Source organism: Heterodontus francisci, chromosome 10, assembly GCF_036365525.1.
Source record: "Heterodontus francisci isolate sHetFra1 chromosome 10, sHetFra1.hap1, whole genome shotgun sequence".
Classification (NCBI taxonomy): Eukaryota; Metazoa; Chordata; class Chondrichthyes; order Heterodontiformes; family Heterodontidae; genus Heterodontus; species Heterodontus francisci.
Genome location: NC_090380.1, coordinates 80,171,321 through 80,189,877, shown reverse-complemented (window position 1 = coordinate 80,189,877; position 18,557 = coordinate 80,171,321). Strand labels below are relative to the sequence as shown.

At 40.6% G+C, this 18,557-nt stretch overlaps 1 protein-coding gene across 1 annotated transcript in view; it reads right to left on the bottom strand.

Annotated features, from left to right (window-relative positions):
- Nucleotides 1-17,334, bottom strand: part of LOC137374565 (cell surface A33 antigen-like) — a 52,859-nt gene extending 35,525 nt beyond the window's left edge. Inside the window, exons 1-2 of the mRNA XM_068040856.1 lie at nt 16,953-17,334; nt 3,558-3,724 (exon numbers count right to left, since the gene is read on the bottom strand). Coding sequence (XP_067896957.1) covers nt 3,558-3,724; nt 16,953-16,986 — 201 coding nt within the window. The 5' untranslated portion in view covers nt 16,987-17,334. The remainder of the gene's footprint in view (nt 1-3,557; nt 3,725-16,952) is intronic.
- Nucleotides 17,335-18,557: the final 1,223 nt, after the last annotated feature.

Below are 18,557 nucleotides of genomic sequence, written 5' to 3'. Positions count from 1 at the left end.
ACTTCTGGCCGAAGATAGTTGCAAATACTTCAGCCTTAGCTTTTGCACTAATGTGCTGGACTCTGCCATGATTGAGGAAGGGGATGTTTTTGGCTTGCTTAATTGTCACCACAATTCGGGGCGGGGGGCAGGGGAGGGTAGTCTCCACTGGTTAGAGTCATACCTAGCAAAAAGGAAGGTGGTTGTGGTTGTTGGAGGCCAGTCATCGTAGCCCCAGGACATTGCTGAGGAAGTTCCTCAGGGTAATGTTTATGCCCAACTGTCTTCAGCTGCTTCATCAATGACTTTCTCTCCAACACAAGGTCAGAAGTGAGGATGTTTGCCAATGACTGCACAATGTTCAATAACATTCGCAACTCCTCAAGATACTGAAGCAGTCCATGTCCATATGCAGCAAGACCTGGACAACATTCAGGCTTGAACTTATAAGTGGCAAATAACATTCATGCCATGAGAGTGCCAGGCAATAACCATCTCCAACAAGAGAGTACCTAACCATCTCCCCTTGATATTCAACAGCATTACCATTGCTGAAGCCCCACCAACATCCTGGGGGTTACCATTGACCAGAAACATGAATTGGACCAGCCATAAAAATACTGTGCCTACAAGAGCAGATCAGAGGCTAGGAATTCTGTAGTGAGCAACTCACCTCCTGACTCCCTAAAGCCTTTTCACCATGTACAAAGCACAAGTCAGGAGTGTGATGGAATACTCTCCACTTGCCTGGATGGGTGCACCTCCAACAACACTCAAAAAACTTGACACCATCCAAAACAAAAGCAGCCCATTTGATCAGCACCCCATCCACCACCGGCGCACAGTGGCAGCAGTGTGTATGATCTGCAAGATGCACTGCAGCAGCTTGTCAAGGCTCCTTCGACAGCACCTTCCAAACCCAAAACTTCTACAACCTAGAAGAACAAAGGCAGCAAATTCATGGGAACACCACCACCTGCAAATTCCTCTCCAAGCCACACACCATCCTGACTTGGAACTATATCGCTGTTCCTTCACTGTCGCTGGGTCAAAATCCGGGAACTCCCTCCCCAACAGCACTGTGGGTGTACTTACACAACATGGACTGCAGCAGTTCAAGGCGGCGGCTCAAAACCACCTTCCCAAGAGCAGTAAGGGATCGGCAATAAATGCTGGCCTTGCCAGTGATGCTCATGTCCCAAGCATGAATAAATCAAAAGAATTGCCAGTTTCAGCTTTGAATTTCCCTACCTCTTTTGAAATTGAGATTCGCAGATTACCACAATGAAATTACATGCAAAAGATAGTAATGCTCATAAGATATACAATTAAATATAAATATGGTAGTTTGACAGATTTCTCAGTCTTTTTTTCTTGCTAATTGGATGATGTCTGCTAAATACAAACACCATTCCATTAAAACAAATGTACACACACAAGGAACAAAATTCCAGACAAATTCAATTGTCTACTAGAGATAATAAAAATTTCCCCAATAGATTTTTGTTTTTTCCCCCCCCCCCCCAGAGTACAGGAAATTCAGTTATTCATATTAGCTAGTAATTAGCAGTTTAAAGCAGCAGACTAAACTGTTCTGGAATTAAAAGGCTGTCCAATCATCTAGTTAAACTGGAAACAGTTTAAGATCTGCTACAGTACTATAGTGATTTTTATAACCAGTTACATGTTAGCTTCAATTTTACAGCAGTTTTGTAAAGTACAGCTTTGTAAAATTAAGTTCTTGGAAATATTTAATTATGACAAGATATGGTAAGTGAACACTAAACTTACTCTAATTTCAACAGCCAAATAATTGATAGAAAATTGCAAAAATAAAATTAATTTACCTGCTCGCATTATCACATATCACAAAGTTATCAGAATAGTGCAAAGTTTATTCTGACTTTAGATTTGGTTTATTTGTTATTAATTACATGTAATTTGCCTCTTCCTCCCTCTATCCCCCAAAAATGCAAACAAAGATGTGTTACTGACAACTAGGATGATCTGTGTTTGAACTAGTTCACAGGTTAAAGCTCCAATTTGGCTAATTTAAGGGGAGCCGGTGCGCAGTGGTAATGTCTCTGGATTCATAATCCAGAGCCTAATGCTCTGGGGACATGGGTTTGAATCCCACCACAGCAGTTTGTGAAATTTGAATTCAATTAATAAATCTAGAATTAAAAGCTATTCTAACGATGACCATAAAACCATTGTCGATCGTTGTAAAAACCCAACAGGGTCACCAATGTCCTTTAGGGCAGGAAATCTGCCATCCTTAGCTGGTCTGGCCTACATGGTGACTCCAGATCCACATCAATGTGGTTGACTCTTAAAATGTCCTCTGAAATGGCCTAGCAAGCCACCCAATTCAAAGGGAATTAGGGATCGGCAACAAATGCTGGCCTGGCCAGCGACTCCCACAAACGAATATAAACAAAATTTGACGAGCAATTACAAAGTATATGAATGCACTAATTCACATCAATTCATAGACAACATCATTTGCATTAGTTTCAAACATGCAGACTTTGGGGAATAAATTTGACTTATTCCCAAAACGGACACTAGGTCAGCAGATGTGAAGCTGAGGGGAGTGAGCCCTGGGCAGCAGCAGTCTGTAGTATTTTTGTGCAGCCAGGTGAAGCACGCCTGATCCTTCTGGCTCCATAAAAATAAAACATTTAAAAAAAATTTATGGCCCTTTATTGAGTGGCCTCGAACAGTCTCTGAGAACCACTGGCTAGGCCCCTCAAGACTTGCTACAAATAGGTGCAAGCTTTGCCCATTTGCACCTGAATTGTGCATTGGGTTTCTATAGCATAGGTCCCTGATGTTCTTAGTAAAGGAGCTTTACACCCATTTCAGACGGGCAGGCTGCTCCCCCGTTTACAGGCTTGCCTGAATATTGTGTCAGGTTGAACTTGGATGCCAATAGTGCAGCTGAGGCAGCCCCTTCCTCCATCCTCCATTTTTCAAATTCTTAGCCCCCATTTTTTGAATTTGGCATTCGACATTGAAATCTATATAAGGGCATGAAGTTGCAGTACTTAGCCACTTCTGCTAAACATAACAGAAAATGTTAAGGCTGGTGTATTTAGGTGTAAGTGAATTTGTAACAGCGTGATAAGCCTTAATTACTGCCAAACAACCTCTTGGACACTGAAATTTAATTTTACAAGTGTGGAGTCTCATCCTTTTAGATTTTAATTATTGCTGGAGATTTATTTTGTTTTTAAACCTTTCCCGTCTGTCTCTTATCTCTCTTAATCCCATCTCCCTTTCCCTCTCCATTTTATTTTCTGCACATGATTTAAATCTAATTCATCCTTCCTGGTATAGACTCTGTGGGCCTGATTTTTAGGCCCCATCAGGGTGAGGAATGGAGGGTGTGGGTGGTAAAAATAGTGCCACTGGCCTGTCTGTCGGTTCCCCAGCTGTATTCCGCCCCCAGGCTATTTTCTTGGAGGCAGGATGGGAGAGTGGCATGGAGGGAATTCCACAGCTTAGGGCCTAGGCAACTGAAGGCACCAATGGTGGAACGATTAAAATCAGGGATGCTCAAGACTTATACTTACCAGTTCTCCATCTGGATCATCTGGAAGTAGATACCATTCAACATTAAGTCCAATTCTTTCCGCCATGTTCGTTGTGTATTGACATTTTAACTGCAAATCATCACCTCTACCAACCTCTATTTGAGACTGAGGGACCTGGACAGTCATTGCACTCACAGCTGTTAGCACTGTAGATTTTTTAAAAAAAGGAAGAAAATCTCAGTCAATTTTATTAGGTCCAACTGAATCTGTACCACATCATTTGTTATTCTCAACTAGATTTTAAAAAACTGGCCCAGAAATAACACTAATTTCCTGGATTGGGAGGAGACTCTCCCCAGCCAGGGGAACATAAAAGAGGAGTTTCAGGAGCAGGGGAGAAGCTGAGGTCAGAGGTACTATGAGTTGAAGAGCTGAAAGATGTATTGTGTGAGCTTGCTTGTGTAACATGCATTCATAGATGATGTTTGGGAATTTGATTAGATCAAGGAAAGAAAAGACTCCAAGATGGCAGAACCTTTTAACATGAAAGAGAAAAGGCCCGTGCAACATCATAAATCCAATTTACCTTCTGGGTTTGTGTACTGGTAGTCATTAGAATTATCCACCAGTTAGGATGCACTTGAATGGTTTTAAAACCAGGTTGTTAAACTAAACAAATGTTAAAAATTCTCTACTGCATGTTGCTTTACTCTGATCACAGGCAAGCAGTCATCGTCAAGACTGTAAGACACAATGATCAGCTCAAGTAGTAAGAAGAGGCCATTTTTAAATAGGCCACTAGCTTCTTGAAAAAGTTTTAATGAAACAAGGTTTGGTAAACATTTCATTTAACAATTAAAAGTTACATTAAAATACATCACTTGAATTTGACTAAAAATTAAGAGCTCTTCAAACAAAACAAACTGCCAAACACTTACTTTGCTTTTCTTGTTAAACTTAGAATCTCATGTAAACATTAAAGTGCTCTTCCCACCAATTCCACCCCCTACCCCACCTAATGCAATTCTCTTTCCTCCTCTCAAAAGCACTACTACTTTGCTGGCGTAAGGTTCCATGGGCACTGGTACCTCATCCAAGTGCCAATTATTCATACAAGCCCTGATGGGTAGTATTGGCAGGTCATTTGACTGAGTATGGTGAGACAGTGCTTAACCTGGGGAATTTGGCATGTGTGGGAATTTGGTGCAGTGAGTGAAGAGGTGGCCGTTCTAAAAGGTCATAAACGTTAACTCTGCTTCTTTCTCCACAGATGCTGCCAGATCTGCTGAGTATTTCCAGCATTTTTTTGTTTCAATGTTCTTGCAGCTTGTGTGGATGAGAGCAAACTGACCACAGCACCATAGTGCAGGGGCCCATTCATATGGGGGAGTAAAAAGGAATGTAGTTGTAGTAGTAGACAACGATATAGTTAGGGGGATAGATTCTGTTCTCTGGAGCCGAGAGCGCGAGTCCTGAAGACAGTGTTGCCTGTCCAATGCCAGGGTTAAGGATATCACCTTGGGGCTGAAGAGGAACTTGGAGTGGGAGGGGAAAGATCCAGTCATCATGGTCCACATGAGTACCAATGACAGAGGTAGGACTAAGAAAGAGATTCTGCTGAGGGAGTATAAGCACCTAGGGATAAATTAAAAAGCAGAACCATAAAAGTAATAATCTCTGGACTACTACCTGAGCCATGAGCAAATTGGCACAGGGCAAATAGATTGGAGAGTTGAATGCATGGCTCAAAGATAGGTGTAGGAGAAATGGGATTTGATTCATGGGGCATTGGCACCAGTATTGGGGAGAAGAGGGGACTGTACTAGTGGGACAGGCTTCACTTGAACTGCGCTAGGACCAGTGTCCTGGTGAAGCGCATAACTAGGGCGGTAATGGCTTTAAACTAAATAGTTGGTGGGAGGGTTCACATGAGGGGAAACTTAGAAAGTTAATGAGACAGGACAAAACAATAGTGTAGGGTAGCGATACTGGTACTGATAACCAGAGTGTGGCAGGAAGGGACAGAGCGTACAAACATAACAGTGCACCAGCAAATAAGTTCGGAGTGGGGAACAATGGTTAAAAAGTCAGAATTAAAGGCTCTTTATCTGAATGCATGCAGCATTTGTAACAGGATGAATAAAAGGATAGCAAAAATAGAAATAAATGGGTATGATATAATAAACATTACAGGCACATGGTTGCAGAGTGACCAAGGCTGAGAACTAAATATTCAAGGGTAGGATCGGAAGAAAGGAAAAGGAGGTGGGGTAGCTCTGTTAATAAAGATCACTACAGTAGTGAGACATGATCGTGGCTCAGAAGATCAAGATGTAGAATTAGTCTGGGTGTCGATAAGAAACAGCAAGGGAGAAAAGTTACTGGTGGAGTAATTTATAGACCCCCCCCTAACAGTAGCTACACTGTAGGAGAGAGTATAAATCAGGAAATAATGGGGGCTTGTAAGAAAGGTACTGCAATAATTGATGATTTTAATCTTCATATCAATTGGACAAATCAAATTGTCAAAGATAGCCTGGAGGATAAGTTCATAAGAGTGCATTTGCGACAGTTTCTTAGTACAATATGTTCTGTAACCAACCAGAGAACAGGCTATTTCAGACCTGGTAATGAGACAAGTTTAATAAATGACCTCATAGTAAAGGATCCTTCAGGCAAGAGTGACTGAGAAGGATGCAACCATCGGTGGCTAACTGAAGTTAAGGATGGTAACAAATTGAAAGAAAAGGTGCACAGTGCTGCAAACATTAGTGGTAGGCCAGAAGATTAGAAAAATTAGAAAACAGCAAAGGATGACTTAAAAAAAGAGGGAGAAGTGAGGGTAAGCGAGCAAAAAATATAAAGTGAGACAGTAAAAGCTTCTACAAGTGTATATAGAAAGGAAAAGAGAAGCTAAACCAAGTGTTGGTCCATTAGAGGACGAGACTGGAAAATTAATAATGAGAAACAAGGAAATAGCAGAGACTTTGAACAAGTATTTTGTATCTGTCTTCACAGTAGAACACACAAAAGCATCCCAAGAATAGTGCCAGGCATACCCGGAAGTGCGATGATATAATGGACTAACTCTGAAGAGTTACGAAAAATTGACTGTCTTTAAAACAACATGAACCTTCATTTTTAAAAGTGAACACTGGTCTAAAACGGCCACCGTAGAAAAGGGGTTTGGCCTTTTGTGTATTCAAACAGTCTGACAAAGACAAAAGGACAAATCTTCAAAGCCAAAAGATGGAAATGGAACCCATCCTACAGCTATCCAAAAACAAGAATGACTTCTTCTAAAACAAAGGAGGTGTGAAGTAGCCACTGTGCAATCACCATGGAAAAGAGATGAGTATGTCTCCAACCAGGAGGTGAGAGGTGACACTGTTTTACCTTAGAAAGAGAGCCAGAGAGCCAGACCCAGAAGGTGAAGCTACTTATAACAGCTTGAGTTCCATCCAAGCCAGGAAGCACAGGGCCCTGCTGAAAAAAATCTGACATCTACAGTATTCAGCAGTGAAAGCTAGAACCCAATTGTCTTCAACAGAACCTACAATCAAGAGAGAAATCTACAATTTTCTCAAACTTGCATCCATCTGGAACTTGATTCTCAAGAGAATAACAGATTTATCATAACCTTCCCCCCCCCCCCCCACCCCGCACTGAATATCACCTTCCTTTTCAACCTTCTCTATGTGTCGTGTGTGTGTGTGTGCGCATGCGCACACAATCGAATGCATGACCAGACTGTAAGCCTGTTTTCTAATAAAGCTCAAGAGCAGGGCACATATCAGAACTTTTCACATAAAAGGAAAAATTATTCCTTTTGCGTCCCAGGCACCACACAAGACGATAACCACCCTCAGGGATACTGGTTGTTTTCATACCCTGCAGGCAGCCAAACTGACAGAAATGCCACTGCCAAGCAGAATACCACGGTATGTGGAAAATACTTGAAAGTTCCCCGAGTTAATATTTCCATACAGAGTAAGTTTGTCACTGGGGTATTGACAGTCAGAAACATTCTGAACTTACCCATGCAGGGGGTAGACCTATTGCTGGGCAATGACTTGGCAGGAAGCACAGTATTGTGCCCAGAGAGTCCAGAGCAGTCTACAGAGACTGGAGAAACCGAGAGGAGCAAATAAAACTCTGTACAGCTGCAGAGGGCTAGGGAAGTCTCAAAAATCCCACAGGGGTCGATAGAGCCAGAAGAATTTAAAAGGACCCAGACAGCTTCTTTAAATCATTTTGGCTCTACGATAAATGCTGCAAAAGCTGAAAGAAAAGCAACCAAGATATGGTTAGCTGAAACCTTTTTTAAAGATTTAAATAGGGATGAGGAAAGTTCCCAAAGAGGAAAGCCAAGAGTGAGGGAGATGCCTCACCTAGTTGAAGTGCCACAGGGGAGTGCAGTGGAAGCTGGGCAACCAACTATGAGCAGTAGCATCCTCGAGGCCATGGGGCAGATTAGGGTAACACCTATCTCTGAAGTAAAAGGTAACATAGCCTGAATGAACCTTGTGAAAATCACAAGAAAACTAAAAACGGAGGACAGCATGGATCTACCCACTGAAGAACCACATGATCAGGTTCCAAATCCAAAACTAATCAAACCCAACAATTTAGAGTCAGAACTCAACAAGGACATGGAGCAGGAAGAAATCCCAGATACCTCGCAGGGGTTAAAAAACAATGTTTCATCCACTATCACCCTAGAAATAAGAACTATCAATATGCCAGAACTTGAATGGTTAACACCATGTATTGTGGAAGCAATAGTTAAGGGGTTAAAGCCTGTACAAACAGAGAACCTTGCCACAAGCAGTAACAAAAAATTGCATACAAGCTTCAATCACATGACCCTGGTGATTAACATTCCTAAAGTAGTACAGACTGGTGTGTGAGAAACTACAACCCCATTTGACAATATATAACCAAAAGAAATATAATTTTAAAATGATACCTCATCCAAAGGAAGGATGATGGAAAAAAAATGTAAACTTGAACCCCAAATGGCTGTTACAAACAATGCCAGCTATAACAGTTGTAAGATGGAGGAGTGAATGAAATGAATGTGTACAGTGTGTGATCCTAAACTTCCTTACTGTTTCTTTTTTCACTCTTTCTAAACGCAAAAAAAAAGAAAACATAAAAATGAAATCCAAACACTTGCTGTGGTCAGGTGGGGAGTTGAACACTGGGAACCATCCGCATCACATCTTGCGGTCATAACAATAGTAAAAAAACCAAGAGGCAAAAGGGAAGGAGGAACTTAAAACAATCACTATCACTAGAGAAAAAGTACTCGGAAAACTAATGGGACTAAAGGCTGACAAGTCCCCTGGACCTGAAAAATAAAATTTTTAAAAAGGCAGTCTTTTAAAAAAAAATTTTAACCATGTACCTGGCTTAAACTTGTTTTTCAGACGTTTGCTTTTGGACAGAGCCGTTCATTATTCTGCCATTAACACGTTCTCTGGACTAAAGCTGTGTCTTTTAATGTGGGGCGGCACAGTGGCGCAGTGGTTAGCACCGCAGCCTCACAGCTACAGCGACCCGGGTTCGGTTCTGGGTACTGCCTGTGCGGTGTTTGCAAGTTCTCCCTGTGACCATGTGGGTTTCCGCCAGGTGCTCTGGTTTCCTCCCACAGCCAAAGACTTGCAGGTTGATAGGTAAATTGGCCATTGTAAATTGCCCCTAGTATAGGTAGGTGGTAGGGGAATTAAGGGAAGGTGGGGATGTGGTAGGGAATATGGGATTAATGTAGGATTAGTATAAATGGGTGGTTGATTTTCGGCACAGACTCAGTGGGCCGAAGGGCCTGTTTCAGTGCTGTATCTCTCTGACAACTATTAGCTTTGCCTTTGTCCCATGACATTTTGGTCATTTAATCTCTCCTGCTATTACACATCCTCCCTTTTGTTCTGCTTCCCTCCCTCCCCCTTTACACTTACTCAAAGCCCATTTTTGACCTTTGCCAGTTTTTGATGAAAGGTCACAGACCTGAAACATTAGCTTATATCAATCAAGATCAGAATGTGGGCTGATCCTGCCTTCCCTATCCCATTGACATTGAAGCTCATGGATGTCAAAACCAATTAAAAAAGCATTTGGCAAGTTCATGGTCCTACAGTTTTTTTTCAGAATATGCGGTTTGCTTTTAAGGCTTGCAAAGGATCAGTATTGCTTTAAGAACCAGCAAGCCTCAGAAGTTATAGGAAGGTGCATTTTTGTTGCCTAAGAAACAGCCACTTGGAGACTGTGATTCAAAGGGTGCATTCTCGTTACCACAGATATAGCCACTGAGAGTGAGTCTCATGCGATACATTTGTTACAATTCCATTTTGAACTGGCTTTTAGTTGAAGACAGTTTGTTCTAACAGAACACAGACAGCTGGTGTTGGCACCTGAAGAAAGAGTTCTCAACCGTTTAAACTGAAGGAATAGGATTTTTAGTCTGTTTAATTATTAGCTCTCAAAATTCTAAAAAAGTCAAGCCAAAACAGAGATCTCTGGTAATTTGAACTGAAGGAAGGGAAGTTAGACTGTGACAATCTTGTATCCCTCAAAAAACTCTACAGTCAGTCAGATTGATTCTGTTGAAAGTATTTGCAAATTGTTAATTGTTGAAATTCGCTGGAGAAGGAAAGCAACATTCTGTGAGGATTTCAAGCAACATTGGACCGTAAATTTGCAAAGAGTCTAATTTTTCTATTTTAAATGTTGTTTATATCTTCATAGTGTTTAAAAATTTAGATCTAATTAAAGAGTTAATTTGTTGATTTAAAGACACCTGGTTTGGTTAGCCTCATTCAGGGGTTAATAGATGGTACAATTCAGCTGGGTCTTTTAATTTGGAAAATTTTAAATGATATGTTAGGCAATCTGTGGAGCAACGGGATTGAATTATCAGTGCATCTCTCCCACCACAAATCAGAATCGTATATTTTGATTGGGGGCTTTGACTGTAGCAGTCGGTCAAAACAGCAAGTTCTAAATGAGAGGCTCTTTATCAATTAAGCTCCAAGCTCTGTGGATTTCTTTCAACTGGTTCATGGGATGAGAGTGTCACTAGCAAAGCCAGCATTTATTGTCCATCCCTAATTGGTGGTGATCTGCTTCTTGAACCGCTGCAGTCCATGAGGTGTAGGTACACCCACAGAGTTTTTCGGGATGGAGTTCCAAATTTTTGACCCAGCAACAGTGAAGGAATGGCAATAAAGTTCCAAATCAGGATGGTGTGCGACTTGGAGGGGAACTTGCAGGTAGTGGTGTTCCCATGGCATCTGTTGTCCTTATCCTTCTAGGTGGTAGAGGTCGCGGGTTTGGAAGGTGCTGTCGAAGGAGGCTTTGCGAGTTGCTGCAGTGCATCTTATAGATGGTACACACTGCTGCCACTGTGTGCTGGTGGTGGAGGGAGTGAATGTTTAAGATGTTCGATGGGTGCCAATCAAGCAGGCAGTTTTGTCCTAGATTGTGTTGAACCTGTTGAGCTGCAACATCCAGCCAAGTGGAGAATATTCCATCACACTCCTGACTTGCGCCTTGGAGATGGTGAGTCATGAGGTGACTCACTGCAGAATTCCCAGCCTCTGACCTGCTCTTGTAACCACAGTATTTATGTCCTTGGTCCAGTTAAGTTTCTGGTTAATGGTAACACCCAGGATGTTGATGCTGGGGGATTCAACAATGGTAATGACATCAAATGTCACGGGGAGATGGTCATTGCCTGGCACTTGTGGTTAATGGATAAGAACATGGCTAAAGTTTAGAGAACAGCTGCTTGTTGAAGTTAATTGGATGGGGTTGGATCAGTGGAATGGTGTTGGTACCTGTAATATTTCCAAATTACCTCAACAGCTTGGATTAAGATACTCAATGCAAACTGGTTCAATTTAGCGATTTAACAAACTAGGAGGAGCAATGGACCCAGAGGAGACAATCCAGAAATAACAATGACTTGGACAAAATTTAAAGGGTGGATAGAATAATGGTGAATAAATTGAATGTGGATCAATGTGAAGTGCTGCACAAAGGAAGGAAAAATATGAGTTATCTATACTCCATTTACGGTGCTCAGCTGATGTTGAAGTAGACCTAGAGATCTTACTGGACACAATGTTGGATATTGGACATGAACAACCAACAAAACTAGTAAAATGCTGAACCACATAATCAATAGAATGCAAGTCAAAGAAATTTATGACCAAACACTATAGTGCACTGGTCAGATCACATGGAGTACTGTATCCAGTCTGGTCACTAAGCCACAAGAGACATTAAACTGCTGGATGCAGTGCAGAGAAGAGCACAAAGGCAGTATCAATCATTTGTGTTTTGTAAAAAAGCTGAACTTTCTCAGCTTTTGAAGACGACATCGGACTAATGATCTTGAAGGTACATATGGTGGTAGATGGTATAGAAAAGTTAAATTCAGACAAGGGGTACCCAGATTCAAAACTGGTAAAAGGACAAATTGATATCAGAAAATACTTCACAAAGCATGATAGTGCAGTGAAACAGACTCCTGAAAGAACACGAGTCAAAAAACACTGAAACCATTTAAAGTATGAGACCATTGATGACAGTTGATTTTATGTGAAGATTAATTTTCCAAAATTATCTGTAGATGTTTTTTTCTAAATAAGGAGGTGGTTGCTGCTTTAATGTATTAATTGACTTTATCTGAGTATCCTTTCATGGTACTGCAGAATTTGGAAATTTGCGAGATGGAATGGTGACTAGGTTTATTTAATTTAAAATATTGCACACACAATTTCACTACAGTATAGTATAACGCATGATTCCGAGGGCTGATTGCTTTTTGGAAAGTAGTAGTGGGTTATATTCAGTCACTTTAAAAGCTGTATTCAGTTTGTGTAGTAGTAGTGGAGGTGCCCTAATTATCATGTTGTGAATAGGGAGAACAGGGAAGGTGAAAACTCAAGGAAATGTGAGGAATGATAATCAAAAGAAATAATTGTAGATCACAAACTCCTGACTGAATTTGTCAGGTCAACTACCTTAGAACACAAAATTCAGAACAGTATTCCTCCAAACCACATTTTCACACATTTTAGGTTTTCTTTCAAATTATTTCAATATTGGTATTTATTTCCAGAAGAAAGTAATTATGTTTTGATATACTGTTGGTGACAGCATTAACAAACAATGAATCAATGACCTTCCTCTGTCTGCTATTTTAAATGGAGGTTAATGTTTGGGTGTGACTCTTCATCAGAACTTGGCTTTCATTATCTGATCATGCTCAAGCCTTATATAGGTTCTCAGGTTTAAAAGGAGAAAAGTGAAATTATTAAACCTTAACCGTATTAGAGTTTAACATCTACGGAAACACCTTGCGCCCATGCTAGCATGCACGCACGATACACACATGCAAATAGAGACAGAAAAGAGAAGTGCTAAGTAGAACAATTTGAGGCGATATATTGTTACTGTTTCTCGAGCTTGTTGTAGTCCTTGATTGAAGATATGGTCTTCCATTTCGTTGGGGCCCAGTATTCTTCATAAACCTTGTTCACGTGAGAGATCTTTCTCTCTGAGCTTACGTGTGTTCACAAGATGCAGTTCCATGGGAAAGAGATGGAGGCAGGCAGACAGGAGAGGATATCTTCTCAGTCCATGAGCACACAGCTTTCTGATCTCAAGTACTGTTTTCTCCAATTTAAAATTCTCAGTTCAAACCTCTGCAACAGCCAGTTCGTCATGTGACTAAAACTGGTCTGACCACTTCTGTGTATTGGGGAAAGAACTACTGGGACCCCATTGCTTCAACACCATCTGTTACTATGCAAATCATTTTCCAGTCAGGGGCTTGCAATTTTTTAAAGTTTTAATGTTCATGTGGCAAAAATTGTGTGTGCCTCAGTCTTGGCAGTGGGGGTGGGTATATAAATAAATAAAAAATGTTAAATGATTAGATCAGCACACCTGTAACTCATGCAATCCCATGCCAACCAGAGTTGGCATGGAGGAGGGAACAACACAGAATTAAGAATTTTTGTCTTGTTTTGGGTGTGTAGAATGCAACATTTGCGATGACTGAGTTATAAAAGATTTCAGTTCACAAATTCAGTGTCTGAGGTGAAAAGAACTGAACCCTGCGAAGCTGTATTGAAGGCCCTGAAACGATTTTTTAAATTATCTAATACTTCCCAGAGAGGTCATAGTGACTAGAGAAATTGGAGTTGTTCTCCTTAGAGCAGAGAAGGATTAAGGGGAGATTTGATCAAGGTGTTTAAAATCATTAACAGTTTTGATAGAGTAAATAAGGAAAAATTGTTTATAGTGTGCTTGAAGGGTTGGTAAGCAGAGGACACAGATTTAAGCTAATTGGCAAAAGAACCTGAGGTGACATGAGGAAAAACACTTTTAGGCAATGAGTTATGATCTGGAATGCACTGCCTGAAAGGGTGGTAGAAGCAGATTAATTTAACTTTCAAAAGGGGAATTAGATAAAAACCGAAATAGAAAAAAAAATTGCCAAGGGAAAGAGAAGGCAAGTTGGACTAATTGAATAGCCTCCTTCTGTGCTGTCATTTTATGATTGTTATTTTTGGCTTGCATGGTAAATTGTCAACTAATATTGAGAAACAGTGAAAAAATAAGCTGATTTTTAGTCACAAGGTTATTCAATTCCTTGGTGTAAATTTATGGGAAATCAAAGTACCTTCTTATATATTTTACAAAGCACTATTGCATAATCATACAAGTTTCAGTCACACCCAGTTCCTGGCATCACACCTGTTTCACTCTACTGCTGATACTATGTAGCACACCACTCAGTGGCAAAAAATCAAAATGGAGATGTTCTTTCAACATTCTTGTTGTACAGTAGCATACTGAAGGAGTCCTGTATTGTTGGAGGTGCTATCTTTGAGAGGAGGCATTAAAAAAAAAAGGCCCCAATGACCTGCTCAGGTGGAAGAGAACAACCCCTTGGTGCTATTAAAGAACAGGAAAGTTGATGTTCTGGCCAACATTCATCCCCTCATTAACACCACAAGGAACAGATTTTGTGATCATTTATCTCATTGCTGTTTGTGTGAAATTGATTGCCATGTTCCCCTATGTTACAACAGTGGCTACACTTCAATATAACCATTGAATGTAAAGCATTTTGAGATATCCTGAGGTGGTGAAAGGCACTATTTTAATTCAAGTTTGGTCTTTCTTTTGTTGCAAATGACAGCATTCTCTTAAGTCTCCCATCCAGCTTTCCAAAATCTTACATAACAGAGTTTATAAACCGTTACTATTATAATTACATTGAATTAATGGCTCAATCAGGTCTATCAAACTATTGTAATAAGAACAAAAAATGCTGGAAATACTCAGCAGGTCTGGCAGCATCTGTGGAGAGAGAAAGAGTTAACGTTTCAGGTCAGTGATCTTTCATAGGTTCTGATGAAAGGTCACTGACCTGAAACGTTAACTCTTGCTTCTCTCTCTCTCCACAGATGCTGCCAGACCTGCTGCATATTTCCAGCATTTTGTTTTAATTTCAGATTTTCAGCATCTGCAGTTTTTTGCTTTTATTTTAGAGTCATAGAGTTATACAGCACAGAAACAGGCACTTCAGCCCACCGTGTCCACACCAGTCATCAAGCTTATCTATTCTAATCCCATTTTCCAGCACTTGGCCCGTAGCCTCATATGCTATGGTATTTCAAGTGCTCATCTAAATACTTCTTAAATTTTGTGAGGGTTTCTGCCTCTACTACCCCTTCAGACAGTGTGTTCCAGATTCCAACCAGCCTCTCGGTGAAAAGATTTTTCCTCAAATCCCCTCTAAACCTCTTACCCCTTACCTTAAATCTATGCCCCCTGGTTATTGACACCTCCACTAAGGGAAAAAGTTTCTTCCTATCTATGCCCCTCCTAATCTTGTTCACCTCAAATGAGGTCCCCCCTCAGCCTTCTCTGCTCCTAGGAAAACAACCCTAGCCTATCCAGTCTCTCTTCATAGCTGAAATACTCCAGCCCAGGCAACATCCTGGTGAATCTCCTCTGCACCCTCTCCAGTGCAATCACATCCTTCCTATAGTGTGGCGACCAGAACTGTACACAGTATTCCAGCTGTGGCCTAACTAGCATTTTATACAGCTCCATCTTAACCTCCCTGCTTTTATATTCTATGCCTCGGCTAATAAAGGCAAGTATCCCATATGACTTCCTAACCACCTTATCTACCTGTGCTGCTGCCTTCAGTGATCTATGGACAAGTACACCAAGGTTCCTCTATTACTATTAAACTATTGAATTGTTAAATAATTGAAACAGATTTGTATAATTGTTGACTAAAATGTCAGATAATAGAACCCAGGGGAAGCTGTAACCTCTTGACTTCAACAGTGGGCACCAGTTAAGCTTCTGCCCCAAAGCAACATAATACTGCAAAATGTCAATACAATATTAATAAAACAGAATTGAGCCCAGACAGTCCTATAAAACAAAATGTGTTATGGATACAGAAAATCTGGGCCACCAAACAACATTTAGGGAGAAAATAATTTAAGTTTCAAAGTTAATACATGAACAGATAACTAAACGCAAAGAATTCTGACAACCGTAATTATCTGATGTGGTGCAAGCCAAGGAAATGTGGGGCAGGTTGTGAGGTCGGACGCTTTGATAATATCTATACTATGGGAGACTCATTACGATTACCAAATAGAATATTAGAATGGCCTTGCTAAAGCTAAATCCAACCAGAGAGAAGAAATGGTTAGAAATACAATAATTTTAAAAGTATGGGACTTGCCACATGATGCACTTAAGATTGTTACCCAGATCTTTGATATGCCCCCAGCCCCTTGATATGCCCCCAGCCCCTATAGAAGCAGGACATAGGTTACATCCGAGTGAGATCATGACATGAATTCAGACAAAAATTCATTTTAAACCTTAACATTAAGTAAGAAAGACTGCCACATCGTAAAATACTGTTTTTACAGCAGCTGGCAAAATGAAACTTCTCCTGGCAGTCAATATGGCAAATCGGATCCCAACTCTTTAATATCTCCCTGCCTTTAAATGGTGTTCGTTTCACTGATTCTTAAATATAAAACGTCTTCGGCTTAGTCTAACTCGCTCAGTGCGCTCCGGAGAAAAAACACGCAACAGGTCTGGTTTGGTTTGGCAACTTCCTCGAAGGAAACAGAGTAGCCGATTAGTTTAACAAATAAAAGCGAGAAAGACTAAAACAAGTATCAAAGAAAGAATAAAGGAACGGAAATATTTTTGCAGTCACACTTAATGAACACAATAAATAAAGTTCAGGCTATCTGACCAAACTCCACTCTCAGCTGAATTCAAAAGCGCGTTTCTTGCAGCAGTTACTGTATAAGGTGTGGCCACCAGCCATGATTCCAGGTATACTGTATACAGATTAATATAAACACTTACCAAAAAACAGCGTCAAGCCAACTTCAGCAAGCATTCTTCTGTCAATTCTTACGATCGAGGGGTATTTAAAAGAAACAATCTCTCTAAAAGTGAGTGTAAACTAGCGGTCTTGATTTTGTGATAACCTTCCAACCTTGCTCTTGTACTTGCCTCCACTCTGCCAGGTTAAGTTCCTTCCGGAAGACTTAGAACATGTCAATCATTGCAGGGACTGTCTCATTGGAGCACCACAGACCGCCTTCATTTTGGGGCTAAGTGGTTAGTGCTTTCCCCTATGTGGAAGCAGAAGTAAATATTCCTGAATCCAAAAAAACCCTCTCATTTTAACATATACAAAATGTTATGCTTGTATCCTAGTCAATCATTATTCCCTGTAAAGTTTCACCACTAACTCGAACTGTAGCCATTTTTTTCCAATATGCTAAGCACCTACAGGTACAAGTTCATGAAACCAGTTGAAACAGGTTTCACAGGTGGGCGTTCGTGGAGTTTCTAAAAGCAAAATACTGCGGATGCTGGAAATCTGAAATAAAAACAAGAAATGCTGGAACCACTCAGCAGGTCTGGCAGCATCTATGGAAAGAGAAGCAGAGTTAACATTTCGGGTCAGTGACCCTTCTTCGGTACTGCAGCTGCCCAGTTCCGAAGAAGGGTCACTGACCCGAAACGTTAACTCTGCTTCTCTTTTCACAGATGCTGCCAGACCTGCTGAGTGGTTCCAGCATTTCTTGTTTTTATATCTTGGAGTTTCTATGTTGCTGTAATTAAATGAATAAAGCATAGAATAATGTCTCCAGTTTACGGAATGCTACCAGCTTCAATCAGGTGAATGAGAAGATGTAAATAAAAGCAAAATACGGCAGATACTGGAAATCTGAAATAAAAACAGGAAGTGCTGACAGATCTGCTGAGTATTTCCAGCATTTCTTGTTTTTATTTATGAATGAGAAGACATACTAGTACAGCACTATAAAACCAGACTTTGCTATCAACGGGCTAGCCGTTCGTTACATTTACACTTTCTAAGGGATTTTTGCACTGGAACTTACTGTGATTAGAGAACCATTTTGGTAGAGCACAGTTTACAGGAGACCTGGGACCTGTGTGAATAGGACAAGCAGTTATGTATCTTCTTAACGGATCAAATTAATGCAATATTAGTGAGCAGCCAGAGTACGAACCAGGAGGTGTATTTTATTCAATGTCAAATCATGCACAGAAAGTCAAAGAAAGATGGGATTAAGACAGGGAGATGAAAGCAACAAGTGTTATGAACAGGTGGGTGATGGTATGGCTGGCTTCCACTGGTTCACCTCCCTATTGACCATTAGTACTGTTTTTGTTTAAATTAGTGCTTCAGCTCCTGTGTTTTGTTGGCCAAATAAACAGACAATGAGTTTAAATCACCCGAAATGTTCACAACACTACCCATGCACTCATTCACTCTCATGCACACTCAAGAAAAGTTAGATAGAAAGTAAAGGGTAAGAGGCAGTAAGAGTTCAGCGTCTAAAAGTCTGTTGTTTCAGGAAAAATCTGTGGGATTCTCTCAGAAGATGAGTTTTAATGTTGTAGACCTGTTTTCTGGTTGCCTTGTATTTGCTG